The sequence below is a fragment of the Lichenostomus cassidix genome, chromosome 9, assembly GCF_008360975.1.
Source record: "Lichenostomus cassidix isolate B80296 chromosome 9, HeHo_3.0, whole genome shotgun sequence".
NCBI lineage: Eukaryota > Metazoa > Chordata > Aves > Passeriformes > Meliphagidae > Lichenostomus > Lichenostomus cassidix.
In genome coordinates this window covers 21,968,822-21,987,645 of record NC_139490.1, presented here as the reverse complement: position 1 = coordinate 21,987,645, position 18,824 = coordinate 21,968,822, and the positions used below count along the sequence as shown (strand labels likewise).

At 56.9% G+C, this 18,824-nt stretch overlaps 1 protein-coding gene across 15 annotated transcripts in view; it reads left to right on the top strand.

Moving 5' to 3' along the window:
* The window catches only part of KIF1A (kinesin family member 1A), a 41,613-nt gene extending 22,922 nt beyond the window's left edge, over positions 1 to 18,691 (top strand). For 6 of the 15 annotated variants that reach the window (XM_085069815.1, XM_085069812.1, XM_085069809.1 and 3 more), the window contains 24 exons: positions 2,922 to 3,040; positions 3,121 to 3,206; positions 3,517 to 3,655; positions 4,261 to 4,429; positions 4,771 to 4,861; positions 5,230 to 5,348; positions 5,518 to 5,573; positions 6,225 to 6,333; positions 6,477 to 6,543; positions 6,635 to 6,719; positions 7,062 to 7,167; positions 9,136 to 9,162; positions 10,593 to 10,616; positions 12,023 to 12,137; positions 12,374 to 12,507; positions 12,651 to 12,712; positions 12,823 to 12,968; positions 13,225 to 13,437; positions 13,584 to 13,661; positions 13,961 to 14,085; positions 14,218 to 14,364; positions 14,482 to 14,674; positions 14,750 to 14,868; positions 15,923 to 18,691. In XM_085069815.1, coding sequence (XP_084925941.1) covers positions 2,922 to 3,040; positions 3,121 to 3,206; positions 3,517 to 3,655; positions 4,261 to 4,429; positions 4,771 to 4,861; positions 5,230 to 5,348; positions 5,518 to 5,573; positions 6,225 to 6,333; positions 6,477 to 6,543; positions 6,635 to 6,719; positions 7,062 to 7,167; positions 9,136 to 9,162; positions 10,593 to 10,616; positions 12,023 to 12,137; positions 12,374 to 12,507; positions 12,651 to 12,712; positions 12,823 to 12,968; positions 13,225 to 13,437; positions 13,584 to 13,661; positions 13,961 to 14,085; positions 14,218 to 14,364; positions 14,482 to 14,674; positions 14,750 to 14,868; positions 15,923 to 15,965 — 2,572 coding nt within the window. In that variant the 3' untranslated portion in view covers positions 15,966 to 18,691. The remainder of the gene's footprint in view (positions 1 to 2,921; positions 3,041 to 3,120; positions 3,207 to 3,516; positions 3,656 to 4,260; positions 4,430 to 4,770; positions 4,862 to 5,229; positions 5,349 to 5,517; positions 5,574 to 6,224; positions 6,334 to 6,476; positions 6,544 to 6,634; positions 6,720 to 7,061; positions 7,168 to 9,135; positions 9,163 to 10,592; positions 10,617 to 12,022; positions 12,138 to 12,373; positions 12,508 to 12,650; positions 12,713 to 12,822; positions 12,969 to 13,224; positions 13,438 to 13,583; positions 13,662 to 13,960; positions 14,086 to 14,217; positions 14,365 to 14,481; positions 14,675 to 14,749; positions 14,869 to 15,922) is intronic. The other 9 variants (XM_085069818.1, XM_085069814.1, XM_085069824.1 and 6 more) reach the window with 3 other exon arrangements.
* Positions 18,692 to 18,824: the final 133 nt, after the last annotated feature.

Below are 18,824 nucleotides of genomic sequence, written 5' to 3'. Positions count from 1 at the left end.
GGGAGTGAATGGAGAGCCAGGTGCAGGACAGAGTGCCAAAAGCAGCGTTTGCTCTTCCCAGCCATAGCCAGTGCTTGGCTTGGGGCCATCCCTGCCAACTTGGCAGAGGAGATGTGCATGGAGGTTGTGGGGACCTCAGTGTAGGCTCCAGCTCCTCTTCAGCTAGGGCCAAGGACAAGAGCTTTGATTTGTCATACCTGTTGTCTGAAGACGTCCTTGGGCTCCAGCAGTCTTGGTCTGGAGAAATCCACCAGCTGCCCCAACCTGGCTGTGCCACCAAACCTGGAGCCATCTGCCTATCCTTAGAATGGTATGTGGAGCTGTCAGTGTTCCCTGGGGTTTTCCCAAGGGGTGTGCACCAGGAGCTGCTCTGAGAGCCTTTGCCTCAGACAGGGGCTCCCTGACTGGGGTGAGCTGGGGCTCCTCTTCCTTGGTGTGCCAGAGACAGGCAGCATGGTGGGGACAAGGGACCAGAGCAGGCAGAGAGGGTGGAGGTGGGGTAAGAGTCCTGCAGCCTCAGACCGAAAGAGCTGGGTTCTTCCCCTTTTATTTTCTTTTTTCATTTTTTCCTTATTTAAAAGAAAAAAAAATCAAAACAACCCCAAAACTCTCAAGGGCACCTCAAAAAACCAAATAAGGCCCTGTGGCAGCGGCCCCACTCCGTGCCGGGGGCGTGTTCCCCAGAGCTTGGTGCCTCCTGACTTCTTTTGAGTCTGCCCTGGGTTTGGCTCCCCGCGCAGCAGCTCCGCCGGCCACATTTCTTGTGAAGTGTGCTTGGATTGGTTTATGATTGGATCCTTGTCTTTGATTTCTTTCTTTTCTTTCTTTCCTTTCTTTCTTTCTTTCTCTCTCTCTCTCACTTTCTCACTTTCTCTCTCTCTTTCTCTATTTCTTTCTTTCTCTCTTTCTTTCTCTCTTTCTTTCTTTCTCTCTTTCTCTTTCTTTCTTTCTCTCTTCCTCTCTTTCTTTCTTTTTCTCTCTCTCTCTTTCCCTCTCTCTCTTTCTCTCCCTCTTTCTTCCTCTCTCTTCCTCTCCCTCTTCCTCTCCCTCTCTCTCTTCCTCTCTCTCTTCCTTTCATTTTTTTTATTTTGGTTATTTTAGGGGTGTTTTTTTAATTCTTTTTTTAGCTGCTGGCTCTATCTCTTCAAAGCTTTAGCGAAAATTGGGGTTATTTCACTTTTGTCTTCCTTTGGAAAGGCTTTTCTTTGATCTGAGCATGCCATCTTTGCACCTCACCAATCTTGTGGTTAGTGCCCCTGCCCTCCTTCCTCTAGTGACACACTTGTCCCCTCCTCCCTGCCTGCCCCACTTCCCTCCCACTCTTCCCTGTCCTCTCCAGTCCTCCGCTTCCACACCAGCTGCCCTATGATTTCGGGTGGGTGGGTTCACACAGAGCCCTGCACTTCTGAGGAGACCCCTGTGGTCACAGGGAACTGCCCCAGGTGTGAGGTCCTGCCAGGATGCCACTTTTTCCCGGTGGCATCTGAGAAGAGATGGGTTGAGACAGGCCCATCAGGAGATACTGATTTGGCATCACCTGCTTCCACAACTTGAGTCTTTTGAGATGCTTTGGGTGGAAGAAGCCTCGAGGAGCAGTTGAAGGTCAATGGGAGTCACCAGAGCAGGGGGAATCTCTGGACTTGGGGATCAGGGTGCAAGTGCAGGGGTGCAAGAGCCCCCTGGGCACTTCGGGGTGCCATTGAATATGAAGACTCCTGTGAGGCTGGGACGCCCTGAGCAGCACAGCAGCCGCCTGAGATGCAACTCTCATGGGAGCCTCCTGAAGCAGAAGTGTCCTGGCCACCCCCAGCACCATCCCACCCCACAACACCCAATGATGCTGCGTTTCAAGATGCTGGGGGTGCCACAGGGAGAGGTGCCAGGCACCCACACCTCCTCTTGCTGGGAGCGGTGCTGCTCGTTAGCACCTCTTGGCAGGGAGCTCAATGCCAAAGGTGACTTGTCACTGCAGAGGGCACAGCATGCCACCATGGCCATGGATGACTGCTGGAAGCTGGTGGTGAGGTGGAGGGAGGCAGCAAGAGGACCCAAAACACTTGAGAAACAGAGAGCTGTGGCCTGACAGGAGGTGCTGACAGAGACATGGTGCAGCCATCGTGTTGGACTCTGGCATGGCACTTCACCATGGTGGCATCGGTGACCTGGATGCTGCAGAGGAGAGCAGGAGGGCTCAGACTTGCCAGGCACACTGTTCAGCCCTGAGACGTGCTGGCAGGTGGCTTGGGACCCTGAAGCCGTATGTGTGAAGGGATGGGGAGGGGGGATGCACACCCTGATGGTGCCAGCCACACCATGCAGCCTCCCTCCCAGTGGTCTGCAACAGTGCAGGCAGAGCCAGGGCCATGAACCCCCAGCAGGTTCACCTCTGGAGGTCCAGGACCTTGTCCTCTCACCCCCTTCACTCCTGACAGCTTCCATCTCCTTTGTTACCCTTCCTTCCCCCTGTCTTCCCCTTGTCCTCCCCATGGTGACTCTGCAGCTGCCCCCTAGTTGTGTCGCAGCACCTCCTGACCAAGTTCTCCAGCTCTCTACCACAGAGAAGGTCCTCTTGCCCTACAGCTTCCTGGTGGCACCAGCGCAGCCCTCTCCCCTCCTGCCTGCCACAGAGGTGACAGTCGGAGAGGTCTGCAAGTCTGGTGTGTTCTGTGGTGTTGTCCATGGCGTGTGCCACCCTCCTGCCCACCCTCCTGCCCGCGGCACGCTGCCTGCCCGCTGCCCCAGCCCCCTCGCCTGGCCCTGGCTGCCTTCTCTTTAGTTTTGCTTTGCAGCGCTGCGGTCGCGCCCTGAGCAGTGACCTGGGATCCCGGCCGCTGCCGGCCACGCCAGCCGTGCCTGGGGACTCGCGGGTGGGAGCAGTGACCGCTCTCCCCCCTGTTGTGTGTCCCCCCCTTCTCTGGCAGGGCCTTTGTCTACCTGAGCAACCTCCTCTACCCCGTGCCCCTGGTCCACCGCGTGGCCATCGTCAGCGAGAAGGGCGAGGTGAAGGGCTTCCTGCGTGTGGCTGTCCAGGCCATCTCAGGTAGGAGGGAAACCCCCTGCAAAATGTGCCACGTGCACCCCCTGCACCCTCCGTGCTGCTCACCCCCATCCCTCCTCCAGCGGACGAAGAAGCCCCTGACTATGGCTCTGGTGTGCGGCAGTCTGGGACAGCCAAGATCTCCTTTGATGACCAGCACTTTGAGAAGGTAAAGTGGAGCCAGCTCTTGGTGGGTGCCCGGAGACCCCAGACCCCTGCCTGCCACCTCAGTGCTTCCCCACAGGGACCCCCAGGCTCCTAGAGGTGTTGGCATCAGAGGGAAGGTGGTCTAGGTCCACCAGGGAGACCAAGGCCTCAGGCACCCACCGGTGCACATTGCTCTCACCTGTGTCCCAGAGGGGCTGCCGTGGGGTGGGAGAGGAGAGCTGGAGGTGCCCAGGTGCTTGGGTTGCTGGTGGTGGCACAAGCAAGACCACCCTGGGGACCACCAGCATCCCTGAGCCGCATTCTTCACACAGTTCCAGTCAGAGTCGTGCCCAGCTGTGGGGATGTCTCGCTCGGGGACCTCTCAGGAGGAGCTGCGCATTGTTGAAGGTCAGGGGCAGGTCAGCGACGTGGGTCCCTCTGCCGATGAAGTCAACAACAACACCTGTGCAGGTAAGGAGGTGTGACAAGCAGTTTTGCACCCAGCCTCTTGCACTCTCCCCGGCATCACCACCTCTGGTGGGGGAGGCTGGCAGACAGAATCGGAGTCAATTAGGTTGGAAAAAGCCTTTGAGATCATCAGGCTCAACTTACGACCTGACAACCCCTCATCAACTGCCATGGCACTAAGTGCCACACCCAGGCTTTTCTTAACTCCAGGAACAGCAACTCCACCACCTCCCTGGGCAGCCCATTCCAATGCTTAGTCACCCTTTCTGTGAAGAAATTCTCCCTAATGTCCAACCTAAGCCTCCACTGGTGCAGCTTAAGGTGGTGACCTCTTGTCCTATGACTAGTTGCCTGGGAGAACAACCCTTACCTGGCTAAACTCCTTTCAGGTAGTTGCAGAGTAATAAGGTTTCCCATCAGCCTCCTTTTCTCCAGGCTATATAATCCCTGCTCCCTCAGCTGCTCCTTATAGGACTTGTGTTCCAGACCCTTCGCCAACCTTGTTGCCCTTCTCTAGACAAGCTCCAGTGTCTCAACATTTTTCCTAAATGTTCCTAACACTGAGGGGATGACACCCTGATTTGCTAAGGGCCTCCCCTTCCCTGCAGTGACCCCAGAGGACCTTCTTCTGGACAGCCCAGAGAAGCCTGCACCGGATGGGCCACTGGAGGTGGCTTTGGACCACCTGAAGCTGGGCAGCATCTTCACTTTCCGCGTGACGGTCCTGCAAGCCTCCAGCATCTCTGCAGAATATGCAGACATCTTCTGCCAGTTCAAGTGAGCCCCAGTGCCCCCCAGCCCTGCACCTTCCATCACGCTCCAGCCATCACCTAGGGGCTCATGGTGAATGTTGGGAAGACCTACCCCTCCACCTCAGAGCCCCTTGTGGATGGGGAGGCAAAACCAAGGGCTGTGGAATGGGCTCAAGCACAGTGTGGTCACTGGCAAAAGGCAAGGAGAGACTCCCATCAGCTTTGGGGAGTCCTGTACCAGCCAAGGGTGCAGGCATCAGCCCCCAGGGAAATAGGCTCTTGTTCTGGTCCCTTGCTTTCACTCCCCTCCCTGCTCCAGCACATCCCCATCCCACAGCCCCTGAACCACCTTCCTTCCCTCCACAGCTTCATCCATCGCCATGATGAGGCCTTTTCAACAGAACCCTTGAAGAACACAGGACGAGGGCCACCATTGGGCTTCTATCATGTCCAAAATGTGCGTACTCTTCTTCCACCACCCCTTTGCCCCTGCAGCTGCTGGGGTCTCTGCAGAGCCACTGGCTGGATCCTCTCCCAGGGAAGCAGCTTCCTCCTGGCTTTCCCAGCCCCTCACAGCCACCCAGCTAAGCCAACTTTAGACATAGTGGACATGCAGGAGAGAGACCAAAAGCCACTGTCGTCCACCTGAAAAGGCTGGGATTTCATGGCAGTGGTCTTGGTGGGGAGACCATCCCTGAATGGGGGGAGGAGTGGATGAGGGATGCAGGGGATGGCAGTCTTACACCCTCCCACATCCTGGGTGCTGTTGCTGGCTCTGTCCCTTTCCCAGCTAAACTGCAGTCTCAGCAGCTCTTTCTCTTCTAGATCGCTGTGGAGGTGACTAAATCCTTCATCGAATACATCAAGAGCCAGCCGATTGTGTTTGAGGTGTTTGGCCATTACCAGCAGCACCCCTTCCCACCTCTCTGCAAGGATGTGCTGAGGTGGGCACATCTGGGCCAGCCCCAGCCCCTGGCTATGCTAGGGGCTCCTGGTGCAGTGGGGACCCAGAGAAAGGGGACAGGTGGTGGGGGGTGGCCCCAAGGCATAGGTGGGGTTGGCTGGGTTTGGGGGTCCCTGGGGGTGCTATAACCAAGCTCGTTCTGTCTGCAGCCCATTGAGGCCATCCCGACGCCACTTCCCCCGTGTGATGCCACTCTCCAAACCAGGTAGGGAACCTGGCCTCCTACTCCTGTGTGCACCCATAGTTCCCATGTTGGGTGGGTGTCCTCTTCCCCAGAATGACCAGTTAGCACCCCAGGGGCAGCACAAAATTTACTATGGGCCAGAGTACTCTGAAGTCCTAGACACCTATTTTCACAATACTCAATAGATGCAATACGCCCATCTCAGCCCTGCAGAGCAGCATGGAGGAAGTTCCTTGCCCTGAGTAGCTCAGATAGCCACCCAGCCCCACTGTCCCACAGGGGTGGCAGGATCCTCACTGTGCAAACCAGCTGTGGGGGTTTGGCTGTACAGTCAACACACCAGCACAGGGGGAGCTTCCCTTTGGTTGTCCCTGAGCAGTGCCTGGAGCAGCACTGTGTATTTTTGGATGTGTCTGTGCTCAGACTGCAGGCACACCGTGTGCATCTTGGGGATGGGTGAGGCCAGTCTCTTGCTGATGCCCCATGTTAGGCAAGGGAGAAATCATGCCAGTGATCAGCACGGTCCCTGGGATGAGGCTCTTGTTGCTGCCTCTGTGTGTGCCCTGAGGTTCTTGCCTGCCCTGCCCTTTCCCTGCCATCACATGCCTCACTCCAAGTGCCAGCAGCATGCTCAGCCTCTCTCTCTCACCTGTCTTTTCTGACCCACTGCAGTGCCTGCGACAAAGCTGAGCACCATGACTCGGCCCAGTGCTGGCCCTTGCCAGTGCAAGTATGACCTGATGGTCTTCTTTGAGATCTGCGAACTGGAGGCCAATGGCGAGTAAGTCCTGCTGGGAGAGGGGGAGGGAGAGGGAGAGGGAGAGGGAGAGGGAGAGGGAGAAGGCAACAGGGCATTTGCCCAGTGCTCAGCACCTCTGGGCAGGCTGGCAGGACTCTATGTCATGCTGCAATCCTCTCTTCCAGCTACATCCCTGCCGTTGTGGACCACCGCGGAGGCATGCCATGCCATGGGACCTTCCTCCTTCATCAGGTATTCTCTGCCCAAGATGCTGTCCCAGCTCTGAGTCCTGTTGGGACCTGTGTTAACTACTGTCCCTTCTCTCTGGCCTCGTGGATTTTAGGGCATCCAGAGGAGAATCACTGTCACCTTGGTGCATGAAACGGGCAGCCTCATCCACTGGAAGGAAGTACGGGAGCTGGTTGTGGGTAAGCTAAGCCAGCCCCCAGCCCTCTGAGCTTGCAGGCATCCACTTGGGCTGTTTCTTGCCCATATTCCTGTGTTTCCATGTTCCCACATGGGGCTTTATGCCTTGTCTCCCCTCCTACACTGCAATAGTAAAGTAGTTGCTGCCTGGCAGGTGACACTGTGACACTGCCTGGGCAGGACACCTCAGCCCCATGCCAGCATGTCCAGGAGCTGGACCAAGATCTCTGGTGCTGAATGGCCAGAAGTGGGCTGAATGGCAACTGCTGCCTGACAGGGAGGCTGCAGGCAGGCAGTTGGCCACTGCCTGTCACCTCAGAGGCAACTCTGTGCTGTGTTTGCAGGTCGAATCCGGAACACCCCAGAAGCAGATGAGTCACTCATCGACCCCAACATCCTGTCCCTGAACAACCTCTCCTCTGGGTACATCCATCCCTCCCAGGATGACCGGTGCGTGATGCTTTTTTTTGTGCTCTTCCCTTGCTGTGGTGAGGGATGGAGGGGAGTGAGTAGCAGCCCTTCTCTCCCCTGGAAGGCTCTTGGCCCTTCTGCTGACCCATTGCTGCCCTGAGGCAGGGTTTTTATGGACCTGCACAGGGTCTTGCGGTACAGGGCTGCCAAACCCCTTCTCCTCCTCCCCAAGGCCTTGCTTTGCTGGGGAGGGCAGTACACAGAATTCATGTGTGGATCCTGCTCTCTGGTGCTGGCTGTGACAGACAGTCTGGCACAGGGAGGCAGTTGGTGCCGGTGCCAGGAGGATGTCCCAACTCCATGGCTAGAGGGGACATGCCACAAAGGGCTATTTATCCTGTATCCCAGGATAAAAAATTGCTGGAAAGGCCACTTGGCACCCGTGGCAGATCCCTATCAGTGTGTAATGCAGGAAAGCTATTCCCACCTTCAGGGATGTCCATCCCTTCCTGACTGTCCCAGGGGGCTCTGTCATAGAACCACAGAGTGGTTTGAGCTAAAAGGGACTTTAAAGATCATCTCATTCCAAACCCCCTGCTATGGACAGGGACATCTTCCAGTAGACCAGGTTGCTTAGAGGTGTCCCTCTGTGGGTTTGGCAGGCTGTGAAAGAAGTGGGACCGGAAAATTTTTATCTTTAAGATCTCCCTGTATGAGTCCTGCAGTGGCAGGGAGAGTCATGGATATGGAGGGCAGAGCTCTCCTGCACCAGGGCTACTGGTGAAACTCTGACGACTGGTTGGGTCCTCAGGACTGGTCTCTGACCAGAATGTGTGCATGCAGGCAGCTGCAACAAGACAGGGATGGCTGTTGCCAGCACTGGGAGCAGCAGGACTGGTCCTTGGCTGTGTGCGTTGTATCGCTGGTGTAGGAATATCCTAGCAAGGCATGGGGGCCATTTTTTCCTTCATTTGCTTTGTGGTCACGATTGCCACAAGGAGGCCTGTCCCAAGGCAGGGTAATTTGGGGGAATTATGGGGGTCTGGATGGGAGGTGCTACCCTGAGCATTCCCAGGGCAGCTTCTGGACATGGCAGAGCAACCTGCACAGAGTATCTGGGCAGCAGAGGCGAGTCCTGGAGTCAGCCCGTGTGCAAGTGTCGGACCAGGAGACTTTGTCACAGCTTTGGGGATACAGAAGGAGGCCAGATGGAGATGGTCAGATGAGGAAGGCGTGGCCCAGTGCAGCGGTGGTGGTTTTTTTGCTGGGAGATGGGTGGCTGTGGCACCCACAGGCTCTTGGGGCTGGACAGAATTTTGTCAGCTCCCTGATCTGCTTGGTTGTCTGGTTGGTCCCAGATGCAGCCATATGGGATCTTCAGCCTGGCAGGAGTGATGTGCCTCTTGCTCTGACTTCCACCCTGTGAGTCCTGCAGGACAAGGGGACATGGCTCACGCTGGGGGGATACTTGGGGTGTGGAGAGAAGCGTGGAGACTGGCGGCCCATTTGGGGCACAGACTGGTGCGCATGTCATATCTGTCCCATATCTGTTCCATGGAGCCTGCCTGTGCTGAGGCAGGGGGAGGAAGGGTGGCCAGCTGCCTGCAGGTAGCTGCAGTGCCCCCCACTCCCACTCCACATGCAGACATGCATGCTTCACCCTGCAGCTGTGAGGACAGGCAGAAGGAAGGAAGAGAGCAGAGCCAGCGCCCACTTCACCCTCCTCCCAGCTGCTTGCGCTCCCCGCTTTCGCTGCCTCGTGCCATGCAGCCTCCATTGCCTGGAGCAGCCCTAGCTTCCCCTCTGCAGCATCCCCAGCGCCCCGGAGCCACTCAGGAGGAGGCTGGGAGAGTGGTTCAGCTCTCTCCTCAGCACGCATCCATCCCTGCATCGAGCACCCAGGGCGGAGGTGCGGGGGGCAGTGCCTGGTGTCCCCCCTCGCTTCCCTCAGCTGCTACTGCCCATCTAAGCCCACACTAACCATGTGATTGTTTTGTGTTTTCGCAGGCAGTTTCTTGATTCGGATATGCCTAGGTATTATTTGTTTCCATTGGTTTTTTTTCCACCTCTCCTTCTTCTCTCCTGTTTTTTCTTTCTACCCCCTTGCCTCGGCACGCTCACTCCCGCCAGAGGCAGCACTTGGACATCCAGCCCCTCATCCACTCCACGTGCCCCATCCCTCCTCCCTCCTGCGCTGGCACCTCTTGCTCACTCGACCCCTTTTGCTGTTCGTTTGGGCCACGCTCTGGCTGGCTGCCGCTCCCCCTCGCACGCCTGCATCCCCATTGCCTGATTTGGGTTTTATTCTTGCTTTTCAACTTCGCTACTCTCCCATCTTCTCTGGCATCTGGCACCGAGTGTGCCAGACCCTCCATTGTCTCCCACCCCAGCCCCAGCTCAGCCCCTGGTGCTGCTTGGAGTAGCTGCAGGGCTGTTGAGGACTGGAAGTTTTGGGGCTTGTCTGCCCTCTCCTGGGCACCTGGTAATGCTGGCAGCACAGCAGTTGGTGAGGCAGCGACTGCCCACCCCGTGCACGGTTGTCCTGTGGGTGTAGGTGCGGCATACAGGCAGTGTGTGTCTGTGTGCAGGTGTAACAGTGGGTGCACACACCTATATGTGGCACAGGCTGTCGGTCCCCTGTGTAAAGGGGCAGTGACTGTTTGGGGCTTCAGCCAGGACCACTGGGTGAGCCTGGCATATGCGCGAGAGGTGCCAGATCTGTGGATGTGCCACCAAGGTCTGGATGGGAGCATGGCTGAGGCCCCAGGGGAGGGGCTCACCACTGTGCCCCATGGCAGAAGAGGGGCATGTGGCTGGGAGACAGGGATGGAGTGCCCCGAGTCCTGGTACATAACTTTGTGCCTGAAGGTTGTCCTCCCTACAGCAACTCAAAGCTGGTCCTGCTCAGAGATGTCTGAGGGCAGAGCTGTCCCTCCAGCAGCATTCTGTCCCCTCCCAGGGTGCAGGAAAGTGGATGTAGCATTGATGCAGGCCCCCACTGCAAGAGAAGTGGGTTCACACTGGTGCTGCCCATGGCCTCTCAGCACAGTGATGCTTTCCTTGTGGACCAGGGGATGGGCCAAGAAGTCACCTGCTGTGTGAAATGCAGTGGGACGGCTCATCCCCCCAGCTGGCACTGTCCCAGGGGACTGCGCTGGGGGGGAGCTCCTTGCCTTGGGATGGCACGAGGGCACAGTTAAGGTGATAGGGAGCACATGTGCTTCCTTCCCAGTTTCTGAGCCATGAAGAAAGTGGGAGGCAGAGGGTTTTCACCCAGTCTGGTAAGCTTCTGTCTGCCCTTTCTGAGCTCCTTTTGGTTGCCATTTTGGGTTCAGCTAGGCAGGAGCTCCCTTGGCCAGCGGTGCTAATATGGGCGAGTCCCTTCAAGAGGGGCTCTTCTGACCTGTCGTTTTTCTGTGTGTGTACATGTGTGTGTTTGTCCTTGGGTCACCTTCCACTTATAGCATTTCGCTGGGAAATGACACTAGGTATTTCACGCGCACCTGCTCGGTCTGGTCCCTCCTGCTTTTCTCTTTTTCCCCTTTGCCTCCTCCCTTTGCTTTTTGCTCTTTCTCCCCTCCCCTGAGGCTCCTCTTCTCCTTCTCCTCCTTGGGGAGCGCTCTTTTCTTAGTCAACCTGTGTCTGCAAAGCAATCCTTTGCCTTGGCTGTGTCTCACACTGGGGGGGTTTATGTATTTTACACCTTTTGAAAGCGTCACTCTCCCTCTTCTTCCGATGTGGGGGAAATTGCAGTTGAGAACCTCTCCCCGCTCCCGCTGGCTGCCCTGGCTCTTGTTAAAATTGCTCCTCAGCCACCTGGATGCTGCTTCAGGGACATGCTGAAGTGTTCTCATTGAGATACGGCTGAACCACGGCTTCTTGAGGATGCTCAGGCAGGAGCCAGGGCCGCAGCAGCTCTGGGCAGTTTTGGGGAGTTGGTATGCCATAAAGCCACGGCTGACCCGGGAGGGAGCCCAGGAGTGGTGCAGGGGGTGAAACAGCGATCCCCCATGCTCTCTCACCGGAGCTGCCTCCTGCTTCCTCACCCTTGGTTGCTCAACCCAAGGGAGGGCAGCTGTCACTCTTGATTTGAGTGAGCTGTGCCATCCTCTCCAGGTATGGGTGAGTGGGACCTGGTGTCCCCTGCTCCTGCTCCCAACCTGGGAGTCATGGAAAACACACCAAAGGGGCCTGAGGCAGCAGAGTGGGAATGGGGCTGGTGATGAGGGTCGAGCAAGAGCCAGGGGAGACAGCCTGACAGCAGCCAGCCACCAAATCATGATCCCTGGCTTTTCACTGGGGCCCAGGGCTGGCAGATAGGGGCAGCCCTAGGGAAGGGGACCTGACTGGTGGAGGGGGGGCTGTGCTCTCAGGTGGGCTGGCAGCACCCCCCGTGCTGAGCATCCTCCCTCCTTTCCCTTCTGGCCATCATCACCCAAATGGCAACAGCCGCTCCTGGCAGGGCCTGAGAGGTGCTGTGTCCTAGGCTGGATGGTGGGGACTGGCCCAGCTGCACTGGGGGTGGCAGCCCCCGCTCTGAACATGGGGATGGGGCATGAACCCTCCTTCACCCTCCTTTGCCTTCCCAGCCTGCTCTGCCTTGCCTGCACCCCATCTGAGCCCCCCACTCCTCTCGCAGTCCCTCCTCCCCAAAACCCCGGTCCATTGGCCATTTCAAGGGTGCTGTGTCCTCCTCCCACCATGCCTTGTGCCCTTTGCCTTGAGCCTGTGTCCTCTGGAGTGGCTGTCCCCATTTGTCCCCACTGCGCATGCATGTCTGTGTGTCCTTGCAGGCCTGCTGCAGCGCTGTGGGGGGGACAATGGCATCTCCTTGCTCGCCTGCCAGGGGTTCCAGGGAGGTTGTTTTACTGGCCCTGCTGGGTTTTTTTGGCAGGACTTTCTACCAGTTTGAGGCGGCGTGGGATAGCTCCATGCACAACTCGCTGCTGCTCAACCGTGTTACCCCTTACCGGGAGAAGATCTACATCACCCTGTCAGCTTACATCGAGGCAAGAACCTTGCTTGGGGTCACTGTACATAAACAAAGTCTGGTATTTCCCCTGCTGTTGGGGTGCAGGCAGCGTGAGCCTTTCCTCAGCCAGTGCTTCTGGGGTGCAGAGTTCAACTTGGTGCTCAGGGGCACTGTGGGACCCTAGGAGTAGAACCTGCTGGGCACAAGGGTGGGAGAGACCTGCTGGGCTGCCACCCTGCAGCCCCCCTGATGCCTCCCCCTGCCCTACTGCAGATGGAGAACTGCACTCAGCCTGCTGTCATCACCAAAGACTTCTGCATGGTTTTCTACTCCCGGGATGCCAAGCTTCCTGCATCACGCTCCATCCGCAATCTCTTTGGCAGCGGCAGCCTGCGTGCTTCTGAGAGGTACCAGGATGCTCCTGTTAGGGAGAGGAGAGCCATCACCCAGGGACTGGAGCTCCTCTAGGGCATCCCAGCAGCCTGAGTGGAATAACTGGGGTGTGGGGATGGGGCAAAGCCCATAATCCTTCATCTCTCTTCGCTCACAGCAACCGCGTGACAGGAGTCTACGAGCTCAGCCTGTGCCGCGTGGCTGATGCTGGCAGCCCAGGTGGGTGCCACACCTCTGCCCAGCTATTCAGCTGGGGCAGGGAGGCATAGCTGGGCATTTGGGCTGGGGCCTGTGCCTCTGTGCCTCCAGCTATGCGTCTGTGCTCACAGGCATGCAGAGAAGGCGCCGGCGTGTGCTCGACACCTCTGTAGCCTATGTCCGGGGAGAAGAGAACCTGGCTGGCTGGCGGCCCCGCAGTGACAGCCTCATCCTTGACCATCAGTGGGAGCTGGAGAAACTCAGCCTCCTGCAAGAAGTAAGAGTCTGGGCTAGAAAAGGGCTGAAATAGTGCAATTCACAGCTCTGCTGGTGCTGGGGGGATTCTCCACCCTGCATGTCACAGCCATCTTGGTTGTGGGAGGAGGCAGGAATGGGGCTGTGCTGCCAAAACTCCTGTGCATCACTGCTAGCCAGGTCCCAGCAGATTAGATCCAAAGCTAATTAGTAAATGGGGTTAAGGGGGCTGGGGATGGGGAAAAGAGCCACCCCTGAGCCTGGGTGCCTGTGCCTAGGTGGAGAAGACAAGACACTACCTGTTACTGCGCGAGAAGCTGGAGACGACCCAGCGCCTGGGCATGGAGACCCTGTCCCCCTGCTCCAGTGAGGATTCTGAGTCCCGAAGCACCTCCTGCATCTCCTCCCCACTCTCTGCCGACGGGGCCCCTGAAGGCCGCACCTCTCCCCCTGAGACTCCCAGTGAGAGGCAGAAGGAGCTGGCTGTGAAGGTACCATCCTGCAGCATCCCCAGCTTGCCAGGATGAAGCCAGGAAGTGGCTTCCACAGGGGAGCTGGGGGTTGTGGCAGGAGAAAGCCTGAGGAGCAGGAGGTGGAATGTGCCTTGTGCCCCACTGTTCTCCTTCTCTCTCTGCAGTGCTTGCGCCTGCTCACGCACACCTTCAACAGGGAGTACAGCCACAGCCACGTCTGCATTAGCGCCAGTGAGAGCAAGGTACTGCTGCTGCGCCAGACTCTGCTGGGCTGGTGGGGCCAAGGAGGGATGTGTGGCTGGCAGGGGAATGGCTGGGTGGGGGCTAGGTGGGCACTATGACACAAGTCATGCCTCCTCTAGGGTGTCTGCTCTCTCTGCTTGCCTGGGCTTTCCCCCGAACTGGTGCCTCTCAGGACTATGCCAGGAGAGGACCCTGCCAGCCAGGGGTCTTGCCTCTCCCTGTATGAGCAGGAGCCTGGTCCTTTGCATGTGCCTGGCTTTGTGCAGAAACTTTAATTCACACCTCCATTCATCCACAGCTGTCTGAAATGTCTGTGACCTTGGTAAGAGACCCCTCCATGCCAGCTCTTGGGGTCACCTCTCTCACCCCCTCCTCGACCTGCCCATCATTGGTGGAAGGACGTTACAATGCCATGGAGGTCAGGTAAGAAGCTGCCGGGGAGGTTCTGGTGATACACCCCAAACAGACCAGCTGTATCACTGGGACATAGTCCTTGTCTACGGATATTCCCTAGCCATCACTCTTCCTACATTCCATCCTCTCCTCCTTCACCAGACCCCCCCAGGTCTCCTCCCGGGCAGAGAGTCCTGACGTGGAACCTGTGGTAGAAGGAGAGCAGAAGAAGTCACCAGCCCGCCGGCCTGAGGAGGAGAAGGAGCCCCAGCGTTTGCTGGTGCCTGACATCCAGGAGATTCGGGTCAGGTAGGAGCAACTGGAGCAGCCAGCGAGGGGGGCACTTATGGGCAGGGGTCCATGCCCTACCATTGCCACCTCGTCATGGTCTGTATTCCACCCATTATCTTGGTCTCTCTTCTGCAGTCCCATTGTCTCCAAAAAGGGCTATCTGCACTTCCTGGAGCCTCACACCAATGGGTGGGTGAAACGCTTTGTGGTGGTCCGGCGTCCATATGTCTACATCTACAACTCGGACAAGGATGCGGTTGAGAGGGCCATACTCAACCTCTCCAAGGCCCAGGTGGAGTACAGTGAGGACCAGCAGGCCATGCTCAAGGTAGGCTACTGGGAGCCAGCCGCACTCCACACACCCCATTGAGTGAGGGACTAAGCCCTGGCTCTCCCCCAGCAGACCCCGAACACGTTTGCGGTGTGCACGGAGCATCGGGGCATCCTGCTGCAGGCAAGCAGTGACAAAGACATGCACGACTGGCTCTACGCTTTCAACCCTCTCCTGGCTGGATCCATAAGGTACCAGGGGCAGCTTGGGGAAGGGGGATGCAGAGAAGCCATTTCTGGGGGGGTCTTCGGGCTCCCAGTGCTTTCCCTGCTGCAGCCCCCAGCCAGGTGGGGAGCATCTCCTGTGCAGAGCTGTGCCTGAACAGGTTCTCAGCTGGCAAAACTTCAACCATAATAATTTTGAATTCAGCTCATGCACATTTAAATGCTTCAGTCTCAGAGACACTGTTGTGCTGAGCTCAAAGCAACATCCGTGCCTGGTGGCAGGGACACTGGCCTGTCACTGTTTTTGAGACCATCTCACAGAGTTTTTGAGACTGTTGAGGAAACTTTCCTGTCTGACCATCCAGGAGCCACTCTGGAAGTCACACACGCACCACCTGAGCTGGGACTAAGGCCCCTTCACAGCAGGTGGTTCCAGTGAGCTGACAGCGGCCTTGCTTGACTTCCTTCACTCACCACACTCACAGTCAGACAAGGTTTCCTAACTGGCTCAGTCACAGGTTTCCCACAGCAGAGTCTCAGACATCTCGATCCTTAAAATAATTCAATCATGGTGCAATAACAAAATAACAGCTGGAGCTGGGTGCCTCTAAGAAGGGACCCTTAACAAAGGAAACCCTGGACTTTTATACCCCCATAGTCTAAGGGCACAAAAGTCTGGGTTCCTCTGCTCCTGCTGTGTCTTTGAGTGTCCTTCACCTGGCTATGCCCAGGTCCTTGTGCCCCTTGTTATGCAAACGATCGGCAGTTCACGGACTCTTGCCTCAGGCTCCCACCCTTGCAGCTCATATTGCAGCTGCACACCAAGTTACCTGCACTAAATGTATTTATTCCTCAACAAGACCATCCCGTGGAGTTCTCAAGATCATCTCAAGTGGCAGGACTAGGGTAATAGGAATAAACACACAGAAATGTGTGTGCTCTGGCTAAAGAGACTTTAATTCTATGTACCTCCAGCTGTCTGGATTCAAGTATCAGCCTGGAGGTAGGACACTCAGCCTGGGAGTACACACTTCTCCTTGTCCCTCTCTTAACACCTTTTGTCCCTTGTTTTCCAAATCAGATCCAAGCTGTCCAGAAGGAGAACAGCCCAGATGAGAATCTAACCTGAAAAATACCCTCCACCTCATCCGTCTGCCAGCAGGATCAAGATAGCTGATTCTGTCTGAAGACTCCCCATGTTAATATCTGATCTTTCACACCATCTGCTGCCCCAGCTCTCTGCTCCATGGAAGGATCTGTTTCGATTCACAGCTTCACAGGGGAAACTCACTTCTGTTTGTAGCTGCAAAAGCCTGGACCCGCCTGGGCAGGATTCCTTGTGCACATGCCATCTTCTGCCTGTCCCCCCATGGGTGACCTTCATATCACACCATCTAATGCTCAAAAAAAGGTCCCTATCAGAGGGGAGGGAGTGAGAAGGGTGATTTTGGCCAAAAGCTGGTCTTTGATCTAGAGAGATGGGAATGCAGTCAGAGCTGGGAGAGCAGGAGGAATTGCCCTCAGGCAAAGGGAAAGTGGTAATTTAGGTGTGGGAATTCCCTAATTTACTGATGTTTCTGCAAGAGGCAGCAGAGTAAGATCAGGTGTCAGTACTTTAAGATTATATTTATAAAGTATTTATTTCTATTTAGACCACAAAAATCCCCTAAATTGAGTCCTGGCCCCCAGCCAATGTCTCCCCCAGGCAGGGGAGAGCCTTGGTGGTGGGCTGGGGTTCCAGAGATGCCCTCCCCAGGACATCCCTGGCTTGTGCCTGGCAGCAGCGCAGCTCTGACCCTCACTCTACGCCCTTCCCCAATCATTTGCTTTGCCTTCCCCAACAGCTTAAACCACTTCTCCCCTGAGCAGTGGGCAGACAGCCCACCATGTCTTCCCAAAGAAGGCAATTCCTACCTGCCCCATCTACCTCTGGAAGGGAGGAGCCCACAGCCTCAGCTGGCCAGGGCACCCATGTCCATGCGGATGGGTCACTGCACTTTGGAGCTTAGTCCTACTGGAGGGAAAAGGAGAGCTCTGGGGATGGCTCTGTCTGTCACCCCGTGCTGGGCTGCCCTTTCCAACCAAAACCATATGGGCCACCTCCACTATCCCAGCCAGGGACCCCCAGGTGTCTCATCCAAAGGCATTTCCCACTCTTAGGGCAGGATGCCAAGGATTCCAACCCTGCAGGGAGTGTGGAGGTTCAGGTAGAATGGGAAAATTCCCCAGGGGCCACAACTAGGAATGACCATCTCACCCTTACACAGTCCTTCTTGCCCTTTCCTTTAAAGGGCTTGCACATACCTTCTTCTCCCAGCAAGATGACGGGCTCAAAGCAGATCAAAGGGTGTCAGGGTGGGGATGGGGCTTCTTTTTTCTGTTCTAGCTGGTGTTTTCTCACTCTTCCTCTGCTGCAGAAATGAGCACCCACCTCCCCCCACCCTGCCTCCATCAGCATGTTAATCTGGGGGCTTCCCACATCGAAGGTGTTTTTGCTGAAAAGACCTTCTCCTCCAGCCATCACTGCTTCCCATCTCCTCCAGCAGCAGCTCTCTCTCTCTTCTCCCATCTCTCACCCATGGTTAGATGTTTTTGTTCAGGGCTTCCCAAGTGGCCATCTGGCACAGCTCCGTGTGGGAAGCTGAGCATCTTCCTCCGTGCATCTCCCAGGCACCCCCCCAGCTTTGCTGTCTCTTGTCCAGCACGGCTGCGCCTTGGCTCTGCCGCACCTCCCTGCACTGTCTGTGGGGTGTGGGTGTGCGTGTGTGTGTGTGTGTGTGGGATGTGGTGCTGTCTTCTCGTTATACTCGTATTGTGGGGGGCACGGACAGGCAGGGACATGGCAGATGAGTAGAGGCTTGCACGGGCCCCCTTGCTGCATATCAGGCACCCTTTAGCTTGGGTTTCAGGTCACAGAAAGAGTTTGGGGATTCTTCTGAAGCACATGCTGGTTCTGCCTGCCCTCGACGCAGCTCCTTGGGCATCTTACCCCATTATTTCAGCTCAGAGTTGCAGTGGGGCTGCTCCTCTCAGCCCTGCTCCCCTGCCTAGGATAAGCTCCCCATCAAACTGGTCTATTTTCCTCTCTGTGATCCATTTTAGACCTGGAGGCCAACTTGCGCCCTTTATGGATGAAGAGATGCCAGACTGGAGGCATAGAGAGGCTGAGCTGGGGCAATGCAGGGGCTCAGGCTGCAACATCCTGGCTCCCATGCTCTGGGCTAGTTGGTACCATCCCAAATTTCAGTGTAAGGAGCTAAGGGTGGAGAAACACGGGGTACCTGAGTAGAAGCTCTTCCAGAATAGACGCCGCTTCTGGCAGAGACAGGACCAGTGTCTGTCAGGGAGCAGACACAGGTTCACCGGCCAGAGCTGTGTGGTGCTGCCTGTGCCCCAGACAAGACGCAGCCAGCAGGACAGCCTCCAGCCAGAGCCAAGCCATGCCTGAGGCCAGCAAACCTGCAGAGCAGACGGCTCGGCTGGAGGTCGGAGCCGAGGGCTTCCCGCTGGATGAGGCACACGGGCCACCCTTGCCATCTCGCCAGCAGCGCTCTGAGCAGCACCGCGCTCCTTGTCATGGCCCTGGCACCCATCCCCTCGGCAAGGAATGCAAAACGGAGGTTTCAGCAAGACTGTAAGCCCAATCGGAAGGGAAATTCCACAGGGCAGCGGGTGGCACGGAAGACAAGCGGGCATCGGCGGGCAGGCTGGAGCCAGAAGAGGAGGAAGGCCACACTTCCCGCTCTCCGGTTCCCCCTGCCGTGTGCTAGGGGGCAGTGCTGCGGGTCCTGGCCGTCCGTGCGCACGTGAGGCTTGTTCGGTTCTGAAATAAATGTCGCATTTAACGCAATTCCCGTGCACTGAGCGTCCTCTCTGGGGCTGGCGGGGCGGCAGGATCGCTGAGGGCGGGCAGCGCTGAAGGTGCGCCGCCTAGCGGTATCGATGAGCCTGGCGGAGAGGGGGCGGGGCCACGACACTGACTG